Source organism: Lemur catta, chromosome 5 (genome assembly GCF_020740605.2).
Source record: "Lemur catta isolate mLemCat1 chromosome 5, mLemCat1.pri, whole genome shotgun sequence".
Taxonomy (NCBI): Eukaryota; Metazoa; Chordata; class Mammalia; order Primates; family Lemuridae; genus Lemur; species Lemur catta.
In genome coordinates this window covers 98,158,428-98,170,610 of record NC_059132.1, presented here as the reverse complement: position 1 = coordinate 98,170,610, position 12,183 = coordinate 98,158,428, and the positions used below count along the sequence as shown (strand labels likewise).

The window sequence follows — 12,183 nt, the reverse complement described above, 5'->3', positions numbered from 1 at the left end:
CTGCTCTGGTTTACAATCCTGCATTTTATTACGAATGCACAGAAGCACAGTCACCTTCAAGGGGAAAAATTTCTTTCCTACCTCAGTCTCCAATTGCTGCATATGCCAATAATTACACTACTACTCAAATTTTAAAAGTTGACAAAAGAAAGATAGCCATGGGAAAGAACTTGCACAGGACACAGTGTCAAAGGTCAGCTCAGTGACCTTCCCTCTTTAGTGGCACTAAATTATGCTTCCTAAAAAAGTGACACCTGTGGATCCAGGAGACAGGGATAAAGACACTTTCCTTGACCACACTTTGAACAGGCTCCTCTGAGCCCTCTTCTCAACTAGGCCTTGTCCTTGTGCCTCCTTTGCCTGCCCAGCCCAGTTGCAGTAAGAACCTTGCTAAGCCACTTTAGGAAGGCTACCCCTATTCCTGATGATCTGATCATCCTCTCTTATAGACTGAATGTTTATGTCTCCTCAAAATCTGTTTGTTGAAATCCTGCCCCACAACGTGATGTATTAGGAGATAGGACTTTTGGGAGATAATTAGGATTAGAGGTAGTCATGAGAGCAGAGTCCCCATGATGAAATTAGTGTCCTTGTAAGAGTCCTGGGAGAGCTTGCTTCTCTCTGCTGTGTGAGGATGCAAGAAGGCAGCAGTCTACAACCCAGAAGAGAACCCAATCAGAACCCTCACCAGAACCCGGCCATGCTGGCACCCTGACCTTGGACTTGCAGCCTCCAGAACTCTGAGAATAAATTTTTGTTGTCTGTAAGCCACCCAGTCTACAGTATTTTGTTATAGCTGCCCAAAGGAACTAAGGTACTCTCCATGTCTGATCAATTTCCTCATCCCCCACCCTTGACATCTGATCATCCTAGCCTGCCTCCAGCAAGAACCCTGTTGAGTGAGTTTATCGAGAAACTCCCTAAATTGATGTCTCCTCTTGGTAATTTTCCATCCACTGACTTCTTCCCTCTGCTTGTTGACTACAAATCCCCAGCTGTCTTCGCTATATTTGGAGTTGAGCCTGATCTCTCGCCCCTATTATGATAGTAATGACCTGTACTGCAATATTCCTTGAATAAAGTCTTCCTTACCTTCAGAATAATTTTTTCTTTAACAGTCCCTCCTCTTACTCAAGAAGAGAAGATATAGTGTTCTTCCCCGTGAACAGGGTGGGCCATGAGAGAACCTACTGGAAAACCTGACCTCATGAAGTTCCTCCTGACCTTAACTCCTTAGGTCAAGTGTTATGATCATGAGGCCAAAGGACACGACCCAAGAGAAGAAGGTGTTCTTCAGGTTGTATCCCAGACCCAGACTGTTGACTGGTAGCAGCTTTCATTTCCTCAGTCCCTCAGCTAAACAAAGGACTGTGGCCAACTAAGAAAAGGGGTGGGAGGACCTCTCTCCCACTTGTCTCGTGGAAAGGTCATGAAACTAAGCCAGAGCTACTCATTCCTCCAAGTGGGAAATGCACCCACAGCCAGGCTAATCTCCATTCCCACCCCTCTAAGGAGTGCCGATGCATAAAGACCAATAAATCTCCCTCCATTAGTTTTGTAGCTTGAACCATATGAAATTGAATGGTTCAATATTGGCAATTTCATATGATTTAACATAATTAAAAGGAGCTACAGGTTAGGAGAGAAATTGACAAGATTTGAAAAGATAGTCCTTCAAAATTAGCATGGGTTAGGAAAGTTATTTCTCTCAGATCAAACTGCATTTTTTGTTTAAAGAGACCACTTCAAATTGATTATGAGGACAACATCAATGTCACTGTATAAATGAATAAATACCACAATTTTTCTTAATGTGAGAACTTAGGACTGACTGCCCTTGCAGTTTACCTGTCTGTTTATTCAATTCACCCAACAATCATTTTCTGAATGCCTTTCATGTGCAAAGTATTAGTTAAGAGTCAGGATCCCTAAAGTCAAGTAGAAAATGACAGGCGTATAACTAACCAAGTGCAGTCCAAGCTGTGCACAAAGGCTGGATCAGGGTACTGTGAGCACATAAAGAGTTGGGAAGAGTGGAAAGAAAAGAAATATGAGGAAAATTCCAAAAAATGTCTTAAAGGTTGCCTGTGAGTATGCCAGGCTGGTTCAGGAAAGTAGAGAAGTATAGGAGGGTATTTTTCAGCATGCATATAAGCATGGAAGAACAAAATGACCGATCTGATACTTTGGATAAAGGGTTAAGCATTTCAACAGAGTGGAACAAGCAGTAAAGTTGAATAGAAAAACAAACGAGGAAAAGGTCAGGTTGGGGGGAGAGGAGGGGCACAAAAGCCATGCTAAAAGCGCAGATGTCATCCTCTGAGCAACAGGAAGCCATTAGAGCAGCAGTCCACAACTTTTTTGCTTTTTGGCACCAGGGACCAGTTTCATAGAAGACAATTTTTCCACAGACCGGGGAGGGGGAGGATGGTTTGGGGATGATTCAAGCACATTACATTTATTGTGCACTTTATTTCAATTATTATTATACTGTAATATATAATGAAATAATTATACAACTCACCAAGGGTTGGGGACCCCTGCATTAGAGGACACGCAAACAGGGAAGAACAGTGTCAACTCTGCACAGTAATAGTGACTCTGGCAGCAGTAGGGACAACGGAATGGACTGTGCAGGAGTGGAGACAGGAAGACGGTTTCAAAACTAACAGCACAAACAAAAGAAGGTCAAGAAGATCTGATCAAAGGCAGGGGCAATGGAAAGGAAAATACAAACGAAACAAGAGCAGGGTAGAAGGGAACTATTTAGGATGATTCTGATTTTTGGATGGGGAAGAGGATGGCTGGTTTTGCATTTCTCCATAGTAGGCATACTGGAAGAGAAGCAGGCTTGTGAGTTACTGGCACACAGTGGTAGCTGGAGCTGCCTGAGGGGGTCACCACCCAAGGCAATATTAATGGGGTGGAAAGAAGAGCCAGAGAAGAAGGGAAGGGAAGGTGATTGACAGAATGTCAGCTAATATCTGGTGAGTACAGCACTGAGGCAGGAACTGTGCTCAGGGCTTCACATGGGTCATCTCAGTAAACCCCCTGCTATGGGTTGAATGCTTATCTCCTCTGAACCTCACATCGACACTTAATGCCCAACGATGCAGCATTGAAACGAGGGGCCTTTGAGAGGTGACTGTGTCACAAAGGCTCTGCCCTCATGAATGGATTAATCTATTCATGTACTAATGGATCAATGGGTTATCATGGGAGTGAGACTGGTGGCTTTATAAGATGAAAAAGAAACGTGAGCTAGCCCACCATGTGATACCGTGAGCCACCTCGGAACTCTGCAGAGTCCCCACCAGCAAGAAGGCCCTCACCACCAGATGTAGCCCCTCAGCCTTGGACTTCCCGTCCCCATAACTCTATGAAATAACTTCCTTCACTTTATAAATTGCCCAGTTTCAGGTATTCTGTTATAAGCAACAAAAAACGAACTAAGACATCTCATTTTACAGATGAAGAAACATACTAACTTAGAAAGATTTGGTGAGTCACCCAAGTGACCAGGAAACAGGCAAGCAGCAGAGCTGGAAGTCGAACTCAAGTCATGAGACTGTGGTCCTGGGCTCTTAAACACGAAGCTACACTGCACAAAGCCCAAAGGCAAGAAGAGAATCCAAAGAGGGTGATGGCAGGGAAGCCCAAGGGGACAAATGTTCCCAGAGGAAAGGAAGCAGAGGCAGTGTCCAATACCACAGGGAAGTCAAGTAGAAAGACCAAAAGGGTCCCCTGGATTTGGTAAGTAGAAGGTCTTTGGTGGTGATAAAAGACTGGCTATAGGACTCTCAGGAGCGAACTGAGAGGCAGATCATCTCAATGACACCCCATTTTACAAACAACACTGTGTAAAACCACACTTTAAAAAAAGAAGAAAAATAACAGACTTGATCCAGTTTGTAGGCTATGAAGAAACAGAGACAGAGAGGTTAAAAATAGGGCAGAGGTTAAAAACAGAAGAGCCAGGAGAGCTATGCCTCCAGGAAAAAAACTATCTGACCCCAGAGACGGAAGGAAATTAGGTGCAAGATGAAAGGAAGAGAAGTGTCCTCAAAAATCTCAGCTACCAGCTATGAAGAAGAAATAACTGCTGGTCATATTTTTGAGAGCTTTCTAGAAATTGTGAAACCCTTTTGCTACATTCCATGCAATCAGAGTCACCAGTCAAAGCTAGCAAAGCCGTGTAGTAGTATTAAGGGACCAGATGTGAATCACAGACATGAGTCATAAGGGCAGAACCCTTGTTTGGACATCCTGCCCAAACCCCACCACTGCCCACACAAAACTGCCTGCAAATGTGACTTTACATGACTCATAGGAGACGGCTTCCCCTGTTCCCTGGAGTCCCCACACTCTACCCAGGCTGATGCCCATTCTAAGCAGATCCTGTTCCCTTCGCCCATCCTCAGTTTACCCCTCAATTCCCTTTATCCCCCCCCACCACCGCCTTACCAAGAGAATCATTATATATTCTTAGACAGTACTTGACCAAAACATATAATTCACTCTTTTAACTCTCACCATCAAAAATATCCATTCTTCAGCTCTATAATTTTGTTGGCTTTTTTTTCTCTAAATGAAAAGTTCTTCACCCTCAAAGGAAAGACTTTACTTATTTGACTAGGTCAAAATAAAATGAATAAAATTAACCAAGAAACAAGTGAAGGGTTGCTTTTCTAGACATAAAACTCAGACACAGAAAAATAATACATAATAACAATTTCAAGTTTAAAGATGAGAAAACATTCACCTGCCTGGAACATTTTATATAAAGCTTTCCTGAAGGAATGGAAGAGGACTAAACTCTCCTAAGTTTGTCTTCCAGTTCTCTGGAATCAATATTTAATCAAACAGCCACCCAACGTTCCACATAATCTAACTCAGAGCCAGAAATCGATGCAGCCAGAAACCTCCCTGCCAGTATGAGAATGTCTTCCCTTGGCAAATACCAATAACATGGAAAGTTAAATTGTGTGCACTTAGAAGTTGTCCAAGAATAACAGTGATGCCCTGAGTTAAAGTGGCCAAGTGGCATTAGCCTCCCATGAGCTCAGGGGAGAATATGCTATTTTACCTAACTGTTCAATTCGCCATCTGTGAATAACACTTGAAAAGCGATATCACTAACCAATTTATTCACACCAGTGCTTCAGAAATAAATCAAGTTTACAGATTTCTCGCACTAGATAACTGTACGCAGATTCACAACCTCACTTCCTTCTGTATCTAAACAAGGGACACAAATCTAATGAATATGGTTCATCCTAGGCAAAGGCAGGAAATAAGTTAGCTTCAAATCCTTTTTAGTTATAGGAAGAGATAAATAATATATAAGCAAATGAACCTACAGAGATAAAAGAGCTTTCAGAGATCATATATACCCTACTCTTTACTAAATAATGTCACCTAAATGTTTTATAAGGAACTCAAATTCAACAAACCCACTATTGTCTCTTTCCTACCTCAAACCTGCACTCTTTTCTCAAAGGAAAACACAATCAACCATGGTCAAGCAAGTCAGTCATCTTGACCTTCACCTGACCCTTTACCAGGAACCACCATCCACCCCACCCATGCATCAGATTTGCCCACTTTCTCATAGGCCCCACCTAGTGAAAGTCTCAGCCACTACCTAGTTTAATTAAGCGCTTGAGGTCTCACTGAGATTACTGCAACAGATTCCTAAGTGGTCTAATATCCAGCTTCCCTCTCCCCGCCCTCAGCCCCCACCCCATTATCCTATCTCTGCAGCCTCCAGAAATGCAACCATCAAATTGGTACTAGAGGCCGGGCGCAGTGGCTCATGCCTGTAATCCTAGCACTCTGGGAGGCTGAGGCGGGTAGATTGTTTGAGCTCAGGAGTTCAAGACCAGCCTGAGCAAGAGCGAGACCCCGTCTCTACTAAAAATAGAAAGAAATTAGCTGGACAACTAAAAATATATATAGAAAAAATTAGCAGGGCATGGTGGCGCATGCCTGTAGTCCCAGCTACTCAAGAGGCTGAGGCAAGAGGATCCCTTGAGCCCAGGAGTTTGAGGTTGCTGTGAGCTAGGCTGACACCATGGCACTCTAGCCCAGGTAACAGAGTGAGATTCTGTCTCAAAAAAAAAAAATTGGTACCAGGAAGATCTTTGTTAAATACAAATCTGACCATGACCCACCCTGACTTGCAACTCTTTGATAGCTCCTCGTTACCTATAAAATGGTTCATATGCTTTAGCTCTGGCTCCTGTCTACCCATCTGGCATCCCTTTCAAAGACAAGGCTCTATTTCCCTACCTTACTGCAGCTTCACTCCAGGAATATCATACTACCTGCAGTCCCTGGTCATGCCAAACTCTTTGACACCCCTAAGCATTTACATTTGTTGTTGCTGTCTTTATGTGTAATGCCTTCCTTCCTTTGTCCTGTACAACTAATGCCAGCTAGGTAACCTCAATTTCCTCTTCTGAGAAAGAGAAACAGTAGTAATTTCCAAAACTGTATTACAAGGACTATTAATAAATAAGGCAGACAAAGAACTTGGCAATGCATCTATGGTATTAATAAATCTTACTTCCATTTCTCCTTGTACTTCTCACGTCTAACAATACCTGGCACATAGTGGGAATGCAAAACCTTCATACATTCACAAATGCATGAACAAATGGAAAATAAAAAGAACAGTTAACAACTAGTTTCCAAAGACATGAAGCTAACAGGAAGAATATACATTCCTTCCCATTAATCAGTTGCTTATATGTTTATGTATTATAGAAACTACTAAAGTCAAAGACTGGGTCTAAAAAATACTAAAAGCAAAAGTCTTAGGAGCACTAGTTTTTTTAAAAAAAACTGATGCATTTGTGAAATTTTAAATTAGTATAAAGGTTATGTGAATAAACTTTATTTCAGAAATCAATCTATGATATAAAAATATTGTCATATTCCTACTATTTTGAACTTCTAAGTCATTAAAAAAGAAAAACACAGACTGCCCACCTCTAACTAGTTTGATCACCTACGTAGGTCTTCCAAAGGGCACTGGATACTAGATAAGGGAATTAGGGTTTGCTGAATGCCAATGAATTGCTCAGTGGCTTGCAAAGCAGCCAAGCAGTTTTGGATCTAGTTCTTTTTCAATATCCAAAATGAAGACAAGAGTCAAAGGGATCAGGAATTGAAAGAGAACAACCCAGAGCAGCACAGGCTATGGGTAAACAGGTAACCCTAATCTAAGATCCCAAGAGTGAATTATTAGCTACAGAGAGATTTGACTTTAAAAGGGAATGGCACGAAAACAGGCAACCAATACCTAGTTAGCGTCTCTAGAATGAGCCTCACCTCAAATTCGCTTCTTTATATTTATCCTCTTTGCTGTGCAGGACCTTTGTAAATTATTATAGCATAATAATTTCAAACCAACCCCCAAAATTTGTGATCAAACCTTGTACAATTTAAATGTATACCACAGTTATTTAGCTTAGTTTTGCCTTCATGACATTCCTATTGCCCAAAATATATTAACTCTTTATAAACAACATTTAAATAAAATTAAGTTCAAATTGCACAAAATCTAATTTTTAAAGTTTGATTATCTTAAAAATGATATAAAAGTCTTAAATTGAATTAAAATGTATTAAGTGGATCACTCATAGATGAAACACAGCCAACTCTTGATTTTTCTAAACCAAAGAATACAAGCCAATGTACTTTTATTTTTGTTATTGTTGTTTTCTTAGAGACAGATTTTTGCTATGTTGCCCCAGTCAGACCCTGAACTCTGGTGCTTGAGGGATCCTCCCATTTCAGCCTCCCAGTAGCTTGGGCTACACATGTGCCCCACCATGCCTGGCTTTAATACTAAAAATTTTAACAAAATGTTTCACTTCCATGGTTTCCAAAGATAACTAATTACAAAGCTAGAGCAAAATTCAACACTTTGTATCCTTTTTTAACATCACTTATAACTTTTGTGATGATTAAAGACTGTGGTTTTGATAGAAAACAGTCCTGGTGTTGTATTGTGATAGAGATCACATACATAATTGTACAAAGCAAGCCACCATTCTCCTAAGTGTTATATGTAGAATGGCCTTCATGCTATTAGCATTCTTTGAAATTATTAAAATTAATGTCCACAATTGGAAAATGGTTCATTTATACTATGTTGGGTAAAGAGTCTACATAATGAAAAGGAATTGACTGAAAAACTCAGATATCACTCAGAAACTTACAAAAGAGATTCAAGAAACAGCCAAATGAGCAAGGATAAAGGGCATTATTCTTTGATGCTTGCTTGCTACATCCTCATGTCCATCGCCACACCAGCATATCAAGATAGGAAAAAAATTCCTCAGGTAAAGGAAGTTAATTCCACATAAAAGTATCCTTTCCACGGAGAAGAACCTAAACTTTCCACTTGAAGTAATATAGGACTTGGTTTATTGTTACATTTAAGTGCAAAAGAGGAAGTAAGAATGGAAGCACTGTATAAATTTAATAAAGCTGCCAACTCTATCTTAATCTTCCCATTTTCACTTGGAAAGGATCCTGAAACTTTATTCAAGCTTGATAAGTCAATTTGATAAAAAGTGAACTACAAATAAGATAGTATTGTTTGAGCAGTTAAAAAACTTCTTTAAAAAAAACTATCTGGACTTTGACAAGCCAACTAAATTGACAAGATCTGTGAAATTAGTTTTGGGGTGGAGTTTTTAAGCACTGATATCTTATGCACAAAAAATTCTATTAACATGACATGGTCAATTTTTAAAGACTGCTCTATATATTCACCAATTTTCTCTTTCCTACATTTTTGAGAAATATTAATAACAGCAAGAAAAGCCCATATTAGATAATCAACTTCTGAAACAATCCCAAGGCAAATTCAATTCAGAATTCGTTCCACGAGTTCATTGCTCAAGAAAAACAGCTCTTCCGTTGAATCTTTTTCATGAAAAAGAATCGGCGCCCTATGACCAACAGTTCCTTTCAGTAAAATTGGGCTGAGCAACTGGAAAAAAACCAGTGCTGAACCACAATATTAAAACACAGGAAACTTTGCAGGGAAAAAAAAAGGAAGCTAAGGAAAAAAAAATATGCGTTCAGCTCACATGACCACGATGAGCTGTTCCTGCTCAGGTCTAATTTTAGCGACTTTTTAGATTTTCGGAAAGGCCCACTTTTACACATTACTCATGAAAAGGGAGTGCGCTGGCATGGGCCACGTCACCGGCTGCTGCGCGCCACGGAGCCCGGCCGCGGCGGGGCAGGTTCCGGGGGACACTCCGCGGGAAGAAGAGGGACCGCAGGACAGGGGCAACCAGAAAGGTGTAAGAGATTTCCCCAAGGCAGACTCAGTTTACTCCTAAACTGTTTTACTTTCAAATTCTGGAACTCCCCTGTGCGGCTCTACCTCGTGGGAAGTCCGAGCGCAGCTGCGGGGCGCACGGCCTTACCTGTGCCATGGCGACTCGTCAGGTCCGGAGGACGAGGTGCAGGGCTGCAAGAGAGGAAAGACGCTGCTGTAGCGAGCCGCTCGCTGTCCCCGGCCCCGCTCAGGGTGCGGGTCTGGGGAGCAGCCTGGGCGCTCAGAGTCCCAGGAGCCCAGCCACGGAGCCGGGCCGACCGGTCCTCTCCGCAGCTCCGAGGTCACCGCTCGGCCGAGGCCCAGCACCCGGCGACCCCGCTCCCCATCCGCGGGGACCCCCCTCCCCGGGCCAGGCGGCCACGCACCTAGACAGCGGGACCCAAGTGCCCCGAACCTTCCGGAGAGCGGCAGAGCGCAGGGCACGGCAGGGATGCGGCGGCGAAGGAGCTCGGCAGCTGCACCCAGACCGCTCCAAGCAACGGAAACACCGGCGGCCCCGCCCCGGCCCCGCTCCGCCCGGCCCGCCCCCGCCCGGGCCCCAGCCCCGCGCCCGGCCCCGCCGGCCCGGCCCGCCCCTGCCCGGCTCAGCGCGCCTGCGTGGGGCGCGGCTCCTCCGAGGCGTCTCGTCGCCGCCCGGGATGTCCCGCGGGCGCGGCCGCGGCTCTGCTGGCACCGGGCGGGGGCGCCGAGACCGCCTCGTCCTCGCGCGGCAGGAAGGGCGTGGGAGCTGTCCAGGACTCGGGCTTTGGGGACGCTTGGCCCCCTATCCCCTCCATGGCCTCGGAACGCCGCCTCGCTCGGTGCTCTTGACATTTTTGTGTCAGTGCGTGGGCGTCTTTTTGGAGGCAAAAGAAAGTCGTTGCAGCCAAGGACAGAGCGTCTTTGACCGTGATATAGAAAAAGCGTGAAGCTTTGGGGGTCAGTTCCCATATTGGTTTTGTATCTGTTTTTGTTTGTTTTTAAGAAGTGTCAATGATTGCTTCCTAGATGGCCCTCTCTTAAATGTGTAGACCTCTAGCACTGTATGCGGGGTCTTTCAAAGCATTTGCCTCAAATCAGTTGGGGTTTTTTGTTTGTTTTTGAGACAGGGTCTGGCCCTGTCGCCCCAGCTGGAGTGCCGTGGCGTCATCATAGCTGACCGCAACCTCAAACTCTTGGGCTCAAGCGATCCTCCTGCCTCAGCCTCCCGAGTAGCTGGGACTAAATATGACTTAAAATTAAACCATGCCCCATATTGGTTCAACATAAAATATGAGTATATGAAAGAGGGAGCGTCCGCAGAGTATTGTACCAGGATGATGCTGGAAAAGCAAAAGTAGAAAGACGGTGGCCTTCTCAGACTTACTGGGGTTGGGGAGGGGAGGCGTCAGAGCAGAGGGACAAGGCAAGAGGACAAAAACTTGCAGCACTAAACACTGTGTTCTAGACACATATTCTAGGATGAGAAGTGCAAAGTGCTGTGGAGATTCAGGAGAAGAGATAAGGATCTAGCTTCTTTGACAATGAGAAAAAATCAATTAAATGGAGAACGACTGTGGTTCTTTGTATAGAATTTCTGGTTTGCTTTCACGTGTGAACCACGTGCTTAATCTGGCCCTGCCAAAGTTGTTAGGGACAGAAAAACAAGTGAGAGGTAATGGAAATCAGAAAAACAGAAAGGAGAAAGCAGTTATAGAAAAACAATAAGGAGGAAATGGTTGCAGAAAAATAAAAACAGGGAATAGTTATTTCAGTCTTAAAGCATGGGGTAATTTGGCCATGGAACACTTACTACCAGGGAACGGGAGAACACTATAAAGGGTTACTAAAACAAAACTTTTAAGTCATGTCCATACCTGGAAAGAATTTAGTCCCCAAAACCGTCATGTATAATTATGAATACTTATAACCTTTATCTAAACTACTAACATATAAAAGAAAAAACATAGAAGTAGGCAGTCTTCTCCACTTGCAAAGACAGACCCGTTTCGCCTTAGGAAACGTACTTCCCCTTTGCACGCTTAAACTTTCCTTACAATAGACTCTTCACACATACTTGCTGAGTGTCTTGTCATCTCTCTCTCCATTGCACAGGCGAAGGCTTGTGATTCCTCTAAGCCCGGAGCCCAAGAACTGGGACAGCACTTCAGTCCAGTGGTGGACTGAAGAGTGACATTTGATGCCAAAATCAGCAGAGTGGTTGTTCTCTGGAAAAGAAGACAAAATTGCCAAGTATGTGGAGCTTGCCCCCTGCCTCCTAGTCTCTTGTGTCAGGTTGCCTTTCCTCTGAGAGCCTCCCCTCCGCCAGCCTCTCTTCGTGGCCTGGGGCTCCCCACTGCAGCACCTCTCCTAGGGCATCCTTTGCAGGGCCAGGTATCCTTATCCCCAGGCAGCCCTTTCTGCAGTGCTTTAACACTTTCTTTCTCCCCATCACCAACAGCAGCTCCTTTAATCCAGCCTAGAACATTCTTTTTCCTTCCCACGTCCACTTGAACTCTGTTTTACTTCTTTCACTTTCTACTCTTACATAAATAGAATTGGACAGGACATCAGAGGTCCCATGTAATAATCATTGATGTTACAGGAAAATGATGCCCAGAATGAGTTAATGACTTGCTCTATGTCCTGCAGCTGAGTAATGACAGAACAGTTGAATTATTGGCCCCAAAGTCTTGATATACCCCAGGTAATATTTCATTTGCTTCCAACTACATCGATTTATGCAAGTCTTACTCCGGACCAGGCACAATTCTAGGCTTTCAGAATAACACAGTAAACAAAACAAACATCCTGCTCTCATACGTCATACATCCTGGTGGAGGACACAAACAATAAACAGA

The 12,183-nt window shown here is 43.6% G+C and overlaps 1 protein-coding gene across 1 annotated transcript in view; it reads right to left on the bottom strand.

Moving 5' to 3' along the window:
* ANXA5 (annexin A5) overlaps window positions 1-9,940 on the bottom strand; it is a 28,495-nt gene extending 18,555 nt beyond the window's left edge. The window contains exons 1-2 of the mRNA XM_045552336.1: window positions 9,730-9,940; window positions 9,453-9,496 (exon numbers count right to left, since the gene is read on the bottom strand). Of these exons, the coding sequence (XP_045408292.1) occupies window positions 9,453-9,461 (9 nt within the window). The 5' untranslated portion in view covers window positions 9,462-9,496; window positions 9,730-9,940. The remainder of the gene's footprint in view (window positions 1-9,452; window positions 9,497-9,729) is intronic.
* Between the last annotated feature and the right edge of the window lie 2,243 nt (window positions 9,941-12,183).